Consider the following 19919-nt stretch of genomic DNA (forward strand, 5'->3'; position numbering starts at 1 on the left):
CCCGAAAGGGGTTACGAACTGTATTATGCACACCCTGCCAGCTGCATTCTGTAAGATGCACCGACAACCACATCTACGTATAACACCACTACCTTCTGGCTGCTACAACCCTGAGCTCGCAGCGCAATCCAGCATCCTCTCCAAGAAAAAGAGACTAGAGGTAAACCGTGTGGGCGGGTTTGGGTGTAAACACTCAAACCCCGTTCAACGAACAGCGCGCCAGCCTGCGCGGCTGGGTTGGGAGGACGCTGTCCATGCGGCGGCCGAACCAAGCGCGCTATCACCAGGGGCCGAGGACGCGACGGTGTCGCGCACCGGAGCCGGGCGCGGCGCCAACTCCTCCTGTCGGCCAACTCCTGCCGTTGGCCATCTCCTCCCGTCGGCCAGCTCCTGCCGTCGGCCAACTCCTCCCGCGGCTCCATCTCCTCCCGCGGCCCCAACTCCTCCTGTTGGCCCACTCCTGCTGGCCCATTCCTCCCGCTGACCAACATCTCCCGCGGCGCCAACTCCTCGCAAGATGCGGCGTGGCCAAAACCCTGTATGTTAGCCAGCCTGGCGCCAACGGTCCGGAGAGGGCCAGCGTCCCGCGCATCCCCAGCATCCGGCTGCGGACGAGGGGGAGGGGGGTTGTAGCACTCGTTCACTCCTGCACCCATGGAGAGGATGAGCTGGAGCGAGCACGCCACGAGGCGAGTGCCTCGCGGCCAGAGACAGCCTCCTTTCCCTTATGTTAGGTCTCTCCTCTCAGCCAACCACCTGCATAATCCTCCGACCATGGATCTACGACCCATCGTGGCACACCGGCCGGCACCGCGCGCGGCGAAGCACGCCCAGCACAATCGCCGCACGCGCCAGCAGGCCGCCAGCCGGGCAGACTGGGACACGCCGGCACCGCGCCGAGCCCGCTCAGGGCAGAGCCACGCCCTTGCCCGAGTGGCGGATGTTGTGGTAATGCAGCGCCACGACCGCGTACGGCGGCCAGAGCAGCGCCAGCAGCAGCAGCACCACACCGGATAGCGCCAGCTCCAGCGTCGTGCCGGCGGCGAGCCAGCCGGCCAGCAGCCAGCCGAGGACAGCCGTCATCGCCGGCAGCCAGACGGCGAACCAGGCGAGCCAGACCACCAGGCCGAACGTGTTGTCCTTCGTGACCGAGTAGGCCATCTCGACACAGACGGCCATGTGCAGGCAGGGCACCATGGTGAGCGGCACGACCAGCAGACCCGGCTGCACGTGGCCGCGGCCGACCAGCACGGCCAACGCGATCAGCAGCGCCAGGTACAGCGCCGCGTGCAGCACGCCCGACCAAAACGCCGCGCTGCGCAGACCCATCGCGCGCCTCGCTGGGCGGGCCTCGGTGCTGGTCGGGGAACTGGCGCTGACGCTGGCGCTGACGACGGGCGGCGGGAGCTCACCACGTCCGAGCGCCTGGCGGCAGGCGGCCGGTCGCCAGCTGCACGGGCAGACTGCGGCGTCGAGGCGGACGTCAGCACGACCCGCGGCGGTCTGGGGGCGGGCGGCGGGGCGCTCGGGTGGCGCACTGGCACCCACGGCCCGCCGGTAACCGTCGCTGTCGGCGTGTTTACCTGTCCGTATGGCAACCCCGGCATCGATCCTCGGTGGACGCACGGCTGCCGGCCAAGCGGACGCGCCGGCGACGACCGGGGCGCGCGGCACCATCGGATTCGACGTCCGATCTCTGACGTGAATGGCTGAGTGCGAGTGCCGGGCAGTGTGTGGATATTTCGCAGGCCCGACAGCGCCGCTGAGCGTACACGAAGGGCTGAACACACTATCTGTTTGACCTTTCAACAATCGAACGCCGGAGCTCTCAATCGCCGCGGAACATATGACCGACGACAGTCGAACGAACAACCATCACACCTGGATGGGGATCGGGTCGCATGGTGATCGACCATGGGGCCATGGACAGCTGGAATTGGCGCACCGCGAACGACCCACCAACCTTGTGAAATCCGCCGACTTTACGATAGCTGATTCACGGCCACAGTATCTGGGGTAATCTGATCTGTGGAGGGCGCGATATTGTCCAGCAGTGATCCTGGATCGTCGTTGGTAAATTCGTCGTAATGGGGTGACCGATGCTGCTCCATGGAAGTGAAAGCACGTCGTAGCTTCTGTGCGGACGAAAACAGCCCTTCCCTGAATTTGCATACCCGTGGGCGGAGCAAGCGAAAGAGCTCCAGGGGCAACTGGGACATGGTTACGTTGATAAGATGCCAGCAATGTGGTGAACGCAGTGGTCAGTTTATAGCGCCAAAAATCCAACTTCCAGCCTGCCGACAAACCTTGAGTTCCACACTTTCCTTTTGCAAAGCTCGCAAGTCCAATCACGTGTTTGTTGGCCTGGCGTGCTGGCCTACGCGTGACCGGGCTGCCGGCCCCGGGCGACAGCGGACTATCCGGCTCACAGCGTCCGTCCAGAGGCCTCCGACAAGGCCGGCCGTGTCCGGAGAGCACAGCCGAGGCTTTCAGACCGGCAGGCACACAGCTTTCGCCGGCTCAACGACTATCGACAGCCCCGCGCGTACGTGATGCATACTGTATAGACCGAATGGCCGGTCGGGCGGAGTTGGGCCGGGACTAATTAGAAACTTTGCCGGCTTCCAACTCCGACAGGATGTAGACATTGCCGTCAACAGGCGAAAAGGCGGGTAGAAAGGCACGCGAGTTCGCCATGGCCAAGCGCGCTGGGCGCAAAATACCCTCAATGGTCAGAGCGCCCCAAAAACCCGATCATTACTAACAGTTCGACTTCCCAAAGCGGCACGGTTCTGATCATTGCTGACCCGTTCAGTGGGACACGTGTGAAAAAGCATATAAAACAGTCACGCAAAGTAAAACAAAAATCAATCCGCAGCGGTCAGCTTTCATATATTGAACCAGGTGCGCGTCTCTTGAACTTAATAAATATGTACGATAAATTATCATCAATAATAAAAAGTATATACTACATTTTTGCATGAATGTATATATATATATATACATATATATATATATATATATATATATATACATATATATATATATACATATATATATATATATATATATATATATATATTAATACGCGCTGGAGTGGCCGGCTGCATATTCTCCGCTCGGGTGGGCTTTAAAGGCGCGCCAGGGATTCCGCTACGAAATGTTTTTAAAACAAAATGTTGACCTGCTATGACCCTCAAAAGTTCATAAAACATGTCTGCTGCGGCGACTGGAATTAACATATTCGAAATGAGCCCCCAAACTACCCAAAACACCAAGCTCTTCAGTGAAAGAGCAGGTCAATTTTGACCTCATCCTGACCTTCATACTTCACTCTAGATCAATGGCATTGTTTGCAATTCTAAATGCCCTCTGCTGACAGTCATAGCCTGACTTTGCCCTGCCAGCCTGCCTTGGCCATCGACCAAACAAGGTGCACCTATTTTTTACATCAAAAGATTATTCAATTCTCTACAGCAATGCAACGTTTGGCGCGCCTACTCCGCGCCGTTCGGAAATCATTTTGGACAAAAAACTTTTGGGAATCAACTCAACCCCTCCCCCTGAGCATGTGTCAATACACATGAACTGATTTGCGGTCACAACTTCCACGGAATTTCGGGATGCGTGCAGTTTTTGTCCGTGACTCCGTGTTAACAACACCCACATCGACTGTCGTGACGGGCGGACACACACCCAGCCGGTATACGGCCCGGTCCCTAGACTTTCCACGGGTGGTCGTGGGCGGGCGGTTTGAACTCATCTGATATTTATATCATAAATGCATACGCCATTTTCATGATGTTGGTATTTTAACGTACGTGCACTGCTTTGACTACATACAGCACAGTAGTATTTCACCAGCACAAACCAGTGTTGGAACCTCAACACAATGCATCAATGGCAGCGTAACGCGCACAGCCAACCATCGGGCGAGGCCGTCCTCGCCACAAGCGCGACATTAGGGCTCCCTTGCTGCCGCTTAAATGAATCGGGTCTGCAGAAATAGAACTCCAACTTGACGGCTACCGCAATGACGAGCAATTGACCCCTCTACGACACGACTACGATTAAAAACAGCAGCAAACATCCGCACATTTTCAATCATGACTTAGAAGTTTTGAGCCGTGACACGCATTGCGTGGACGCAGCGCCACAACACTCGGCGCCAGTGATGCGTTCCTGGTCAAGATCGAAGCATCGTCCTAGCTCGCCAAACGTCATAAAGCGGCGGCTTCTCATCAGCCAGGGGTCCCAATCCTCATTACAACGTGCTCAACGTGCTGCAGCGCTCGGCACAGTCCGTCCCGCTCTCTGGCGTCACCTGACCTTTAAGGCAGCCGCCGCCACCGATCGCAAGCCATCCCAGTCAGAGGCCATTATTCAACGCGAGGGACTCGAACCCACCCTGTCACGTGAGGATGAATCTGGCAACAGGTGCTGTGACCAGCTGAGATATCGGGACGGACAAGTTACGGAAGGTACCAGTTATGGGATGGACTTTGGTGGTAAACTTGCATTGCTTTGAGATTAAATTAGAACTGAGCCCTAAATGGCATGGTACGCTCCCCCGACCTGGGCGACCCTCCTATCTAGCACCCAACCATCCTCTTCATTTAACATGAGTTGCAGCTCATTATTCCCTGAAACGGAACAGCGTAGTCGGTGCATAACAGCTGGTTGGTCATTAGTACCCCACGATTACTGTGACAGAGTTACGAGAATGGACCCCAGCTAAATACGCCAGTACGCCAATTGCGATGTAAACAGCTCAGACGTGGAAGTCGCCGAAGCCCCACGATGATAATACATGATAAGTCGTGGCATTTGGAGGAACGGATAACCGAGTGATACCAAAACCACAACTCAAGGCAAAACTAAGATCCAAGTGATGCAAAACACGCCCCCAGCACCCAGAGCCTTCCAGGCCCAACATGCAGCCCTTGACGAACTGACTTGTACGTACGTCACAAGGGTCCTGTCTTTTGGTGTAAAATGGCACTGAAGGGGGATGTGATGGTGATGACTTGGAGTTTTTGGGCTCATCGACTGCAGGTCATGCAGGTCCCATTCCAGGAGGATGTGTATGTCGCTCATATTTCCAAGTTACACTGATGAAAATGTCTCTGTTGCATGTTCCTTTATCATCCCCCTTTTTAAAGCACATCTCCACTCCTAAGCCATTAATTCAGCTACATTAATCAATGGCTCTGTCTCTATGCGCACTTAACGCGATCTAGCACATCGAACTGACTGTTTCCACTTCTGTCACGGAGGTGCTATCTGTAAATCCACGCCCCGTATAAATATTTCAAAGCTTGACTTGACTACCCACGGCTCCTTCATCCCGGTTTAAGCAAATTATTCCGATTCTCTGAACTTTGACGCCAACCCAATGTCGCTCTTATATAGCGACATCTAAAAACTTCGGCGTATCTAGACACGAGGTCAATCTACGAACAATTCTTAGCACCTTTTGCAAGACGTGTATTTTGCATACAGCCTCTGAATAAAGTCCCATCATCGGTCCACAGTCCTTGTTTGCGTAAGTGACGTCAGAGCGCACGCTATCCGTACGGTGACCGGCCGGTCGTCGCCTCGTTCTTCCTCGCACTGATCGTTGTGATAAGAAGAAATGGGCTTCTGTGGCCAAAAAGCACATAATCTGCGGGCAAAACTACATAGTTTTGAAATGAAATGTAAAATACCGTAGAGCCCATGATGCCTTCCTGAACGATGACCTCCCCCAGCCTCGGGTGGCCTCCATTCCTCCCAATCCACTTAATCAGCCACGACCGCAGCTTGTTATCGGCAAAAACGTAACAGGACAGTCGGTGCATGTTAAATAAACGGAATGCTCCGCATTTGAAAATACTGAAGCAAACATCAGATGTGATAGAATCTACTTACTTATAACTATTGGTATACTCTCAAGTGAAAATGACTCTTCTAGCCCACACAATTGCTCTCTTTATGAACGCCAAATACGAACGGCTCGATAATGTTTGTCTTGGCCTTGACCGCCGCAGGCCTAATGCAATGACAGGATCTGAATGACAATATGACGTCAAGAGTGCCTGAGGGACCTTGAAATAGTCTCCCAGAAAAAGCCTGCACATCTTGGCAGGCGTGTGCCTAAAAAATTAGGGGGTTGAGATCTTAAGAAGGGCGGGGCTGTGAACCGCACCGAATGATCCTCAAGATGGCCATTCTATTTCAAAACCCCTTTACACAAAGCTAAACTTGCCATCTCACATCTCTCTTTCAGCGCTCATTCCCCCCCCCCCCTCGCTGACATTTCCTCCTACTTGTGTTTATCGGCCCACTTCTTGTGCTCGAAACTCACTACTTGTGTTCGTGAACTTCCCCTCCAGATAGCTTTCCAGGCGACAAACATCGGGGCAATATGTGCACGCGTCGCATGTTTTCAGCTTAGTATGCGCTGTGACCGTATGCGTTTGTTTGCTGAGTGTCTCGCAGGCCGACTCTTGCCAGCGTGAAATCCGGGCCGAGTTCTCCTCAGCGTTGAACTCTCTGGCAGAGTGCGAAAACCCCAGCACTACGGCGACAATGCCCGGAACTTCCGCGTGGCGGTTCATTTGGCCGCCCTCTGGCGAGGCGTGGTCTGAGCGTACGAGACGACGGCCGGACGGAGAGGGGTGTCTAGTGCGCGTGGGTGAATACTCGGCGTTTCAACGCCGAAACTCCCAACACGGCGGAGCTTTCCCCATTTCTTACATTTGTGGCATACGACTGTGGGCTGTGGATTGGTGCGACAGGTATAACTCACCTGTTCAAAGTAAGCTCTTTGCATGGACAGAAGTGCAACTTCGCTAGAAAGTCGGGGACCAAAAGGGCGTTATCTTTTTAACGCGTGCTCGGGTGGGGGTGGGGGGGTGGGGGGGGGCAATTTGTCTCCTCACAAGGTTTTTTCCAAAAATAACATTCGAACTGCGTGGGCGTAGCTGCGCCAAACTTTGCATAGCTGCAGTCAATGAAATTGCCTAATTTATGGCACATAAATTTCATGTACCTTGATATTATACCTTGTATATATGATATAATGTACCTTGATATATCTTAATATTGAGATCTCAAGGGTCCAATGCCTAGCCCGCCATCGCTCCCGACTGGGGGACAGGATGAATTCCCACCGAGATCTCGAACTTCTAGACGCCGTATGAGAAGAACAATGATACCGTTGTGGAGGTACCGTTAGATTATACAAAAATGCAAACTAAATTTGGGACATTATATCACATGTGAGGTTACCGGAGGTCACGAAAGGAAAAACACGGTCTTTCATTGATGCAGTTAAGACGTATGTAAACAAGAAAAGACGGATATTGAGGGCACAGAAATAAGCGTTGACTGTGGTGAGTCTATTCCAACCATTTCTATTCCCTCATCAGGTCAGGTCACATCATGTCAGCGTTCAAAATTGATCTACCAGTGCCCTGCAATACTGATACTTTTCCACAACGTGCATCTGAATAAGTTAACTTGAATACGTGCAACTGTGGGACAACAGCATTCCAGGCACAACAATATCATTTTAGGCTGTCTTTGACTCTATCTGGAGTCAACTTAGGCCAAATTCATAAGCCATCCAACGGAAAATTTGAAGTGCTAACCGGGCCTATGTGACAAATACAATACGTTTCCGCGGCTAGAAATAGCGTGTTGTACATCTACATGTATTCAGGTAGCTGTAATGTATTTGTAACAAACTGAGAACAGGCACGTAGGGACATAACATTCCAGGTCATCAGCTTCACAAACACGATAAGGAGGTGGTTACACGCGTCGCACTCACCAGCCTCTCCGCTACCGACAACATAAGTCACTGACTAAGAATGACCCCATATGACCTTGCATGAACTCACGTGGCCTAGTGTGATCTAATTAGCATTAAAATGATATCCCATGTTTTCAGTAGAGCATTCGAATTTTTAGTCCAAAATTGCCGGATAAAACCGCCTATTTCGATCTCAGCACGTGTTTTGCCAGTGACACCTCTATAGGTAGGTCACGACCTGGGCCAGGGCAAAGGTGTTCTGAGGTCATATGATGGTTGTGCATGTCAGCTAGTACTCTTTTCCTTATTTCTCAACATCAAAAGTGTACAAAAATAGGTGCAAAAGAGCCATATGTACGAAAAGTAGCAAACACTGACCAGACTTCAGGTCACTGACATCGTCTTTTTCAAAAAATATGAAGCATGCAAACTGTAGGCATTATGTTACATCATTATAGCAATCTTGAGCCGCAGCCAATGCCCGACAAAAACGTTATCTGTGGCCAAACTTTTTTAGAGCTCGATCTCTTTGACCTGTCCCGGGTCACTGATCTCGGACGATTAAAGCCTCGAAATTGCACAAAGGATGCCAAAGTCATAGATGAACAGGCACTGACCATTCGGTGTTGTTGCGAGCGGTCGTTTTTAACCTGTGCTCAAAACAGCGTAGGGGGGGGGGGGAGTACAACAAAATACACCCAAACGAAGGAGATAGCAGCCCCATGTCAAGACTATGGCATCGCTCTTGCCGAGCTCTGCTACGATCCAGAAACACGCTGAAAACACTAACCAACCCACACCCACCCACCACCGGCCAGACCATCAGAGGAGCTGTCGGGCGCCGCGGGGTGCGGTGACAGGCCGCTCCCCGGGGGCGGACACATCTGCCGCTTCGAGGCGCACCTTCACAAGCGGAGGCGTGCCCGTAGAGACCGCGCACCAGCCACCTCTGGCGAGGCCGGCCCGCCTGCGCGAGCGGCGCGGCCCACTCGGCCGCGCGTCGCGCGCTGACGCCGGGCGCGCCAACCTGCCGAGGCCCGACGTCGTCGAACCGACATCGAAACCGACGTCGAAATTGTGCAGGATAACACGCTGCCACTTCTGATAACATCTTATAACACGATGCTTGACCTTGGGCTTCTTATTCTCCGGATTCAGTAAAAAAAAAAAGCGGAACAAGAAAACACGACAGGCGTCACTGCCTCACGTTGCCAGCTGCTGTGCGCGCCGCAGTTGCTGTACCATCCACAACTGATAATCGCCAGGGGCAATCCCATTAGGAGCATCCCAATCAAAATCCCAATCCCAGCGGCAATCCCGCGGCCGAAGACGAGCACGTGTTCATAGTGACACGGTCTTCTAACCAGTTCCAGTTCAGAAGCGCAATCGCACGGTTTGTCTGTGCGGGGTCAAGGACTGTGTGCCGGCAGTAAGGACTTAAGCTGAGGGTGGGCGCCCCAGACGAGATGACCCAGGACGGTGAAATAGTGACATCATTACATCATGTGATCATCATCATGTGATCAGTGTGACATCCTTACATCATGTGATCATCATCATGTGATCAGAATGGCACCATTAAATCACGTGATCATCAACATGTGATCAAAGCGACACCATCATATCATGTGATCATCATCATGTGATCAGAGTGACATCATTACGTGCTCAGACCAATGACGTACTACTGTGTTCAGTTCTAGGCCACAGCTTGGGCGCCTTTTACAGATTGACACGCCACGCTATCAGAAGGCAGCGATGGCTTGCATACGGGTCTTCTGCGGAAGTAGGTTATGAATCAGCATCACTCCCCCGTCAGCCAACGACCCGTCACCACTTCCAGTAACTGACGGGTCGTTAGCTGAGGTGTTACTTACAACGGGGCACGTCATTTCGAGCGCGCCGACCGGGCCGGATCGCAACACCTATTAGCCGGCGTGCCATTGGGGTCAGCAGCCGAACGCCCTCAACGGCGCGGGGCAGACTCTGCCTCCCCTGTCTTCCTACGTAGCTGGTCGTACGATTCGAACGAGTCATGCACCAATCGATTGAGATGAGCCAATCAAAAGGTTTCTAACAATTAGTCAAGTCGCTCAAGTTTGCTTTCAGAATTTGAGGTGAGAGTAAAGATCAAGATTGACTTTTGCATCAGGGACATTTTGCATAACATTTTGCATCAGACATTTTCTCAGTCGCCGAACGTCAAGAACTGCAGCAGTGTCGCAAATCTCCTGCCACCGCGCTGTCATTGCAACAACTGGCTCCGTTGTGGGCACAACAGTTCCGAGCGAGCCAGCCGGCCGTAAAATCCCCATAGCACATTGCGCTAGGAAATGCTCGACAATGTGTGATACGTCAGGTGGCTTGTCTGCCACCTTTTCCACACTGTTGCTGCGGGTGACTTCTAGCCGCTGACGCTCCTATTTCAACCCGCTGTTTGTTCTGATGATGGTTTCAGCAATGGCGTTGTCTATGACGAACAGCTTGCAGGCTTCAGCCTCTTGTCTGACACGTTCTGTTCGACTGCGCGCGGTGGCCGATGCGGCCGGAACGTTGGCCGGCGTCCCGGCCGCGGCGCGGTGCGCCACCTGGCGGTGGCGGCTCCCCGGGGCGGCACATCGCAGGCACGGCTCGGCGTCGCCGGGCCGCTGTATCCGCTTGGTCCAAGGTCAACTGCAGTTGTGACCTGGTCAGCTGCTGACTGGTGGGCGGTCGGCAGTAGCTCCTGATGGAACCAGTCGCTTGCGTTCTGCTTCAACACATGCTACCACCACTGCTCGACGCCGCCGCTATCACTAGCCAATCACCATCGCTCCCCCTTCCGCTCCAGTCCGACGATGTCTTCAACCAGGCACCCTACCTCAGCAGGCGTCCAGCATCCGGACTCCGTCAGACAGGGGTCAGCTCGTGTTAACCTCAGAACGATATCGAATAGTACTCGTCGAGCTGTGGCTTCAGTTTGTTTCGCTGCACGAAAAGCTGCGCCGTTGGCGTTGGTGTAGCACTGCCTCCATCCACAACACTGATTCGTATTTCAATGGCGCACAGCGTGTCCGGATTTTTTCTACACCTTCAATGTTTGCGTCATTTGGCGGCCCGCTGCGTTTGGGGGTATTGTAGTCGCCCCTACTCGAGCTAGCTCTGTGGTTGGCTTTGTCGGTTTGTTTTTGCACAGCTTGCTTCTCCTAAGTATACGAAGCGTCTCCCAACTATGCGCCAAAACGTATTCCTCTGACATACACTATGACCGACACTGGTATCTGACGGGAGCAAATTTACGTCGCGGATCGTCACGAAGGTGAGTCTGTTGTATGCACAACTTTTACGTCACTCCGTGGAGCCGTCTGCGCCGCGCGCCTGGCTGAGGAAACGAGGCATTTTATGCACTTTTCGTAAAATTAAAATTCCACAAATCCGATATAGCAGAATTCGAAATCACGCAACTTCTTATCGCATGATGGCACGATTTGATGCACATTTCCACAAAACTTCATTGTTGGCGACTTTTTAAGATTTCGTGCTTTGGTGATGCAAATTCTGTGAGTGAGGTCGCTTGACAATATTTGTCTGCACATCAGAAACAAATTTAATCTTTCTTTGACAAAAAAAAAACGCGAAGAATCATGTGGGGGCGTCAAGAAGTTTGGTGTCGATGTCTTCATCCGATGTCTTCATTCGATGTTGAGTTAACAAAGCATCCAGACGAGCGGGTATTGGCTTCGCCAATGGTGAACGGGTAAACCATCCCCACGCGGAAAGCCTAAGAGCTCCTTTGAAGTTCTCCATCAATAGCACACAAGTGCTCAATGAATAATACTGAAATGGTTAGCAAATCACTTGTTAACTATTCTACCAATTCTGTGAAGATTGGAAACACGTATCTCTCAGAGATCACGAGCAATAACATGGTCGTCGCGGTTATGTCGGTACACTTTTGCGTCCAGGCGCCTATCAATGCCAGTTTATGCCCTGTTATGTGCCCCTGAACGGCATTCCTGCCTTGATTTCCTACACAGTATTGGACATAAACAGCCAGATCAATCAGTGACGTTTCACATACGATCCCCGATCTGGACTTAAGGGCATACAAGTATAGCTTTCCTTGGCGGACAGCTTAACTCTACTTCACGATGGGCACGGCATCGTCCTCGGAGGCATATTTGGCAAGTACATAAGATTCACAGCTTACGTAAGTGCAAAGTGCACCAGAGGTCATCACCTTAACTGATCATGAAGGGGCCATTCATCCCTCAAAAAGAACTCGTTTATTGGCGTGTGTCAATTTACAACGATTTTATATCCATAACTTGCCAATGATCCGCATTCATTGCCGCGAAGCTGCAAACACGGCACTTGGCGTAAAAGCCCTTCGGGTTGGCAGCCTGTGTTTGGAGGTTTCATAGCGACCAAATATTTTGCGATAGAACATCGATTTTGCTATCAGTCTGCAGTGCATAGAATCTACTACGTGCGAAATAAAGCAAAAGAAGATCCTATAAATATATGGGAGGTCAGGGAGCCAGATGGCGACGCTTACTGAACAGGGCGTTTACGAGTTGATCGCTGAACTTATGCAAACACATGACGATAGACCAAGAAATTGCGAGAAACCACTTTTGGGCCATTTAGGTTGAAAAAACACGATATATCCGGTCGTGCAGCCTGCTGATGCGGAACACGATACACGACACAGTGGAAGGGGCAAAAACCCGTGTAAAATGACTGAATGTGGGAAGAAGATAGTAGCAAAAGCCGCAAACGTCAAAGCGACGTTTCCCCTGCGGCTTCGTACAGGACAAACTGGATGCGGTCAGTCACTCATCCACGACATACTTCTGAAGGGTGGACCGGAGATATAAAGCGACAGAAGGTCCAGAAACTAGGGATCAAAAAGATGTTAGAGAGCTTAGACTCGCCGTCTCTAAATGGTCTGTTGTCTGTCACAAGCGTGACAAATGCCATCATGGGCGACAAGCCATACTCAACCTGTTGTGGAAATGACGTAATGCTGGCTTTTATGCTGGTCCTAGTGGCGATTCCAGTTATGTAAAGTTCAAGCCACAGAAAATGATTTTTTTTCCGGGAAACGTAATGTTGTGGAAAATCATCAGGCCTGATGATTTGATGATCACAGATCCAGCTTTCCGCACAAGCATAGTTGCCGTCAGCGGTGAGCTCAACCGAGAAAAGTGCATCAAGGAGAAAAACTGGTCGCCTTTTATGCGAAACATCTCCAGAAAGATTGTGCGGTATGGTCCGACCTGGCAACGGTCCAACAGTGGGTGCACTGCCTGTGCCCCTCACGGAGCTGGTCATGCCGTGCTTCAGGGCGGCTGACTACTCCTCTGCTCTGCGTCGCAAGTGCGTCAGCTGAGGTGTACGTGGGGTACCATGAGCCCACAGTTGAGGGAAGGAGGTGGAGTGGCTTCATCGGAGCATCAGCTGATCACACGCACCCGACAGGTTATCAGATCCAAGGACCCGCAAGAGCCGCACAAACTGATCCAGCACCTCCCTGCGCACGTGCACTAAGCTAACCGACAGCACCTTCGATCTACTGTTCACTGAAAACACGCGGTAATGCATGGCACCAGTTCCGAAATAATGTTCAAATTGTGCCTTTCTCCCCATTCTGCATGAGTTTACGCCAATTTCACCTTCGCCCAGATTTTAAGTGATCATCCGTCATACGCCGAACACGTTTCGGACTGGATGGTATTGTGTAGCGGGTGGGTACTATGTTCGAAAATTTTGACTTGTGAAGCCTGTATGCATTGTGGAGTAACGGTGTCTGTTATGAGTCACGGCGAATAAATACAAGTGGTGTAAGTCGCGAGTGCCTCCTGTTTCTCTGTCCTCTTGATCCTAAGAAAATGGCGTCCTTTAACGCACAAGTGGTTCGTGACATTGCCACAAAAGCTGCGCAAGGCAACTCTGGCGTTTCCAAAGCTTCTATTGTCCGTTACCTCAACGATATTACATTGACCCGAATGATCGCTAACAATGTCTTGAAGCGTTTGGAGACCAGAGGGCATGCTCGGCATACCGGAGACGGTGGAAAGCCGGTGAACATGACGCAAGGACGCGGGGTGACGGCTGGTGAAGAAGACTGAAGCATATTGCATCGCTTGCCAGCAAAGTATTTTCGCCCATCACGGTCATGTCAAGAAATACTATAGGGGGAACGTAACAGCAAAGAAAGCTAGCAAAGGCGCGCGAAGTTTCTCGAAATCAGAGCAGGCGTTGGAAGACACGCATCCGTCGCTTGTCCAGAGGGCCGATGTCAAGCAGGCAGGCCAAAGACATCGCGATGGACGAGTCCCACTTCACCTGTTCTGGCGACTGAATGCCGGAATTTCCGGAGTTTTATACACTCGCTGGCGGAAATACCCTCCCTAATCAGACTCAAGGAAGAAAGCAAGTGCCCAAACAAGCTGAAGGTGCGACCCGTTATCAGCCCACGTGGATGATCGTGTTGATGATCACGTGGACGATTACCCAGCCCGTGATCATGCAAACCAGGAAGAATGTGGACGGGCCAACATGCCGTCAGAATCGCGCGCAAGAGATTCTCTCACGTTGTCTGAGAATTCACTCATGTGATAACCAGCACATCTTCCGGCCAGATCACACAAGACACATAATGCACAGGGGACGCTGCCATTGCTTCAAGAGGTCCGCGTGCAGTTTTACCGAGACAAGAGGAACCAGCGCTACACTCTCCAGCTCCGAACATGCTGGATCTGATCAATGACCCAATGTATGCGGAAGACTGGCAAGCACGACCGGACGAGCAGTTGAGGGCCAGGGTCCCACAAATCACCGGCAACTCAGCCCAGAGGTGCCGCGGAAGACGACGGAGAAAGCCGCGCACGTGCGTCTTGCACATAAATACGGTGCCACAACGCTGTGGGCCTGATCTCATCGTACTCTCCATTAGGTACAGCTCATTTTTGAACATTTTAATTTTAGCTTCCATGGACGACATTTACTTTCCATAAGAACTTGCACGTCATCCGAAGGCATAACACTCACCCGTTACGGTCGTGTTACAAAGCTACATTTGCCGTCCATTACGGACGGTGGTTCTTTAACCAATTGTTTAACTGCTTTTAGCTTCGGTGCAACATTCCGAGGACGGTGGTAAGCCCAACGGTGGGCTAAACTTGACACGGTGACGGAAACATGCAGGCGGTGAACCCAGCCGCCGAGCTGCTCTTTATTTTGCCATGCCCAACAGGTCTGCTGAGTCCAACTGTTTAAGCAACTTAGCCATCGATTTCGCTCCACTGTGAATAGTTCTCTTGATCCAGTGGAAACGAGCGACTTCTCCATGCGGACTGGCCGAAATAGCCCACTGGCCAAACCCGGCGACTACAAAAATGTGCACTGGTTGACGAAGCTGGTCAGAACCACCACGGTTTAAACCACGCGAGGTCTTTCGTTCACCAGCCTTGATTGCGGCTGACCGATGGCCCACCAAACACTGTTCCAACTGCGGCGGGTCGAGTGGATGGCGTAGCGTCAGCTTCCACCAGCTCCGCGCAGCCAAGCAGCGTCCCGGCCGCACCGCTCACGGGACCGGCGCGGCGGACGGCCGGGGCGCCGGAGCAGCAGGGACAGGGCCCGCGCGCGGGCGCGGCGCCGCCTACCTTTGAGCGGGTCGTGCGGCGGGACGGGCGCGAACAGCAGCTGCGAGAAGGCCGCCTGGTAGCCCTGCGACTCCTCCACGTCCCGGAAGTGGGCGTCCTCCACGCCGTCGTCCTCGGCCTCGGGCAGCTCGAACAGGCCAATCAGCGCCTGCAGGATTGGACCCCTGCCGGCCCAGGCACCAAAGCTGAACTGGCATTCTACAAGCACCGGCTGTTTCGCTTAATAGATCATGCATACGAAATTCAATTACACACATGGAAAAATGATGAGTTACGCCTCATACAAATCGGGTGCTAACACCGGCCTCTCCAGAAGCCTAGCAGTAACGATTCGTAGCTGTCTGTCGGGTCCCGGCCCCGTGTGGGCCTTGGTCCTCACATGGTCCCCAGCAGTCTTTCCGGTCCCGGCCCCCATGGTGGTCCGGACTCTCACACGGTCATCCAACAGCCCGTTGGGTCCTGGCCCCTGTGGCGGTCCGGGCCCTGACTCGGCCCTCAAGCAGTCTATCGGGTCCCGGCCCCATGACGGCCTGGGCCCTCAAACAGTCCCCCAGAAGTTTGTCGGGTTCCGGCCCCTGCGCCGGACCGGGCGCCGACTCGGCCCGGGTCGGTAGCCGTCCTCCGTGCCCCGGGGCCCGCTCAGAGCCAGCCCGTACCAGTACTGGGTGTACGGTCCGTCGAGCAGAGCCGGCGTGTCGCACAGCAGGTTGACCATGCCGGCCGTGCACACCAGCTTGTCCTGCGAGCCCGAGATCTTCTGCGCCTCCAGCACGATCAGCCGCTCCACAACCATGCCGAACATCCTGCGGCGCAGGCGGGCGGGTGCAGACCGACGGGCCGCCGGCGACCGGTGACCGGCGGTGCCGAAGGCGGGCGGCCGCCGGCACAGGCAGACAAACGACAGGCGACGGCACAGCACAACGGAGACGGCGCAGGACATCGCTACACTCGGAGAGCCTTAAACACTGTGGACCGAGCTGTGATAAAATGCGGTTGGCACGGAGCGCCAGCAGGTCATCTGTTCGACAGATAGCCTCGGTACATCCTAGGAGTGCGGTCTACCTCGCCCTCCCCAAGGAGTCATCCCCCACCTCACCCCCACCAGACCCACATTCCACGCTAATCGTGCATCTTTCTCCCCACACGTCACCCACTTGGCTTGTACGGCGTCAATGGTCTCCACCAGTTTCTGGCCACCCCGAAGGTGCGCGAACAGGAAGATGAACACCAACAGGCTCTTGACGAACTTGACCGTCTTGCTGCTACTCAGCCGCTGGAAGAGCAGGAAGAACACCTGCCGCGTGTAGGGCTCCATGCTGGACCTGCCGGCACGCAGTCAGTGATGATGATGACACGCTACTGATGGCGCATTGGTAGCGCACCGATTCTCGGGTCCATACACCCGGGTTCAAATCCGGCACATGGCGCGATATTGTAGTGGCGCCATGGCGGCAACCATCGCGTGAGAGGAGGCGCCGGCAGTGAGCGCGCCTATGCGGCAGTCGCTGACCAATTCGGCGCTCGATGCGGTGACCTCACAAATGGGGTCATCGGTCAGCTGGTGGCCTGGCGCTGTCGCAGTGCGCGCTCCTCCAGGCCACACGGCTTGTGACTGCGGCAGGTAGACCGAAAGCGTGGGGATGGGAGGACTGAGTCAAGTGAGAGGAATGCAAAAAGTGAACTTGGTCACTGCGGTCTGTCGCGAAAAACAGCAGCACGCGCTTGGATGACGAATAAAAACAAAATATACCGACTTGAACGGTGGATAAAATCAAAAGTGAATTTCCCGTCAATCATGGCAAAAACGGATTCGCGCTCACACCTGGGATGCCAGGCAGCGCGGTGCTGACCTGGACAGAGGCTGGCAGCAAAACTGACAGCGGGACAGCGGCCTCAGCAGAATCATACTTACTCTGGCAGCGCTTCGAACAGCGCGCTGACAATAGCAAAGCCGTGATGGTCGTTCACTCTGCTGGCTATCAGCTTTTGGAACACGCCGAGCAGGGCCGGCTGCGGAAGACAGACCCGACGTAAGACAGGGAGCACGGCGAGCGGCGGAACACAGACCCGACGTCAGACAGGGAGCACGGCGAGTAGCGGAATACAGACCCGACGTAAGACAGGGGGCGCGGCGAGCGGCGGAACACAGACCCGACGTCAGACAGGGAGCACGGCGAGCCGCGGAACACAGACCCGACGTAAGGCAGGGAGCACGGCGAGCGGCGGAACACAGACACGACGTCAGACAGGGAGCACGGCGAGCGGCGGAACACAGACACGACGTCAGACAGGGAGCACGGCGAGCGGCGGAATACAGCTCTGCACGGGGAGAGGGGATAGCAGTACAGTTCCCGCCTAAAACAGCGGGATGAGGGCTGAGGGGTGAGGAGTACCGCAGGGAGTAACGCAGCACAACCGGCCGGCGCGGGAACCGGGACCGGGAACGGCAGTGCAGGCTGACGCGAGACGGGGAGCACGGGGCAGCACCAGAGCACAGCCCCACGCACGGAACGAGGACGGTAGTACACACCAGACGTAAGCAGAGAGCACACACAGACCGCACGCCGAACACGACCCCTCAACGTATCACGACCGTAACGCATTCGTAATCTTATCCATGGCTGAACAAGCACGTGAGATACTCGCACCCAAGAAATACGAAACATCCAAGAAAAATGAAATGGCTTAAAACACGAATGTCTTGTAGCCCGGTCTGGGCAACGTCGGTGACGAAATGGACGTTCAGCAATAGTGCTCGATTCGACTTGATCCATACCTGATGACAAGTTTCTTTCTATCGTCCCGGCAAGTTTCTTCCTATCGTCACAGCAAGTTTCTTTTTGTCGTTACGGCAAGCTTCTTTCCATAATCACGGCAAGTCTCTTTCCATCGTCATAAAGGATGCGGGTCATAGAACCCTTTAGACATAGCCGTCCGTGCTTCGGCAGCCCATAACGGTACACGCATTGGACGCCAAGATGTGCAAATCTGCGCATTCGGGATGTTCCGTGAGGTTCGCCTAATATTTGTGGTGTCTGATGTTCGGGGCAGGCCATTTTATAACCCCACAATCAGAGCGGGTAACCGTAACCCTCCGCCTTATCCGCCCGCTTCGCGCAGATAGCATCACACTTAGCCCCCAACCCAATACCGTGCGCCATGTGCTGAGATGTGGAAGCTCGGATGGTTCCATATTTTGGTATATGTTTAACGGATTCTAAGGTTCTACAGCGATTCTAAGCGTTTTCTGTCTTCGAGTGTCCTGACTTTAGGTGCAATATATTCGTCCAGCCTTGTTCACAAGTGACTAGGAGCACAGCTTTCACATAAGTCTATCCCTCCATCGCGCACCAACCTGTCCCTTCTCTCCACACCAGCCTGTTCCTCCTCCTCCTCCTCCTCCTCCTCCTCCTCCCCCCCCCCCCCCCCCCCCCACCAGCCTGTCCCATCGCTTCGCAGCAGCCTGTCTCTCCTCCCCTGCACCAGCCTGCCCCGCCTCTCTACAACAGCCCGTTCCATCATTTCGTAGCAGCCTGTCTTGCCTCCCCTGCACCAGACTGGCCCTCGGCTCCTCACCAGCCTGTCCCACCACTTCGCGGCAGCCTGTCTGTCCTCCCCTGCACCAGCATGCCCCGCCTCTCCACCACAGCCTGTCCCACCGCTTCGCAGCAGCTTGTCTCTACTCCTCTCTACCAGCCTGTCCCTCGGCTCCTCACCAGTTTGTCTCGTCGCTTCCAAGCAGCTTATCTCTCCTCTCCTGCACCAGTTTGTCCCTCGGCTTCTCACCAGTTTGTCGACGCGCAGCAGGGCCTGTGGGTCCCGGCGCACGCAGCCGGTGATGAAGCGCACCAGCGGCGGCACGTTGCCCGTCTTCTCCCAGAGCACGGGCGCCAGAATGTGCGGCAGCAGCGCCTGGTACGGCTCCGGCACGCTCGTCTGCAGCTCCAGCATCACCGACAGCAGCTGCGGCAGGAGGGACAGCAGCAGGTGAGGTGCCACGACCACGGGATGACGTCTGTCGCTTCATCACAGATGCGTGACGTCAGGGGACGCGTGGCAGCCTATCGCCAAAGGCAGGAGCCGACGAATTGCGGCGGAGGGCGCGGCGCGGCTTCAGCATCCCACAGAGCGGTCAGCGCGGCGGCGTTAAGCCAGAGGACGTACCGTCCCAAACAACGGGGACAGAAAACAACCGCGCTGTGCCTCACAGCTGGAAAAGACTGAAGCAGCCCGTAACGCAGCCGTTGCCAGAGGGCGGGGCTGCGGCGTTCGGCCGGCTGCCAGATCGGCGGCCGCAGCAGTTGAGCGCATTCATCGCCCTGAGGCCGTACCTGGAACACGTACGGCACGAACTCTTGCACGTCCTGCTGCAGGATCGTCTGGAAGGTGGGGAACAGCACGCTCTCGAAGGTGGCCACGGCCGACGGCTGTGCCTTGCACACCACCCTGTCGGCAGACGGAGAGGCGGT

At 54.3% G+C, this 19919-nt stretch overlaps 1 protein-coding gene across 1 annotated transcript in view; it reads right to left on the bottom strand.

The window, feature by feature from the left end:
- Positions 1-19919, bottom strand: part of Cse1 (chromosome segregation 1) — a 43180-nt gene that overhangs the window by 10889 nt on the left and 12372 nt on the right. Inside the window, exons 15-20 of the mRNA XM_037212831.1 lie at positions 19782-19896; positions 19237-19413; positions 17363-17460; positions 16605-16772; positions 16107-16253; positions 15451-15614 (exon numbers count right to left, since the gene is read on the bottom strand). Of these exons, the coding sequence (XP_037068726.1) occupies positions 15451-15614; positions 16107-16253; positions 16605-16772; positions 17363-17460; positions 19237-19413; positions 19782-19896 (869 nt within the window). The remainder of the gene's footprint in view (positions 1-15450; positions 15615-16106; positions 16254-16604; positions 16773-17362; positions 17461-19236; positions 19414-19781; positions 19897-19919) is intronic.

The sequence above is a fragment of the Pollicipes pollicipes genome, unplaced genomic scaffold (assembly GCF_011947565.3).
Source record: "Pollicipes pollicipes isolate AB1234 unplaced genomic scaffold, Ppol_2.1 Scaffold_3087;HRSCAF=3621_pilon_pilon_pilon, whole genome shotgun sequence".
Lineage (NCBI taxonomy): Eukaryota > Metazoa > Arthropoda > Thecostraca > Pollicipedomorpha > Pollicipedidae > Pollicipes > Pollicipes pollicipes.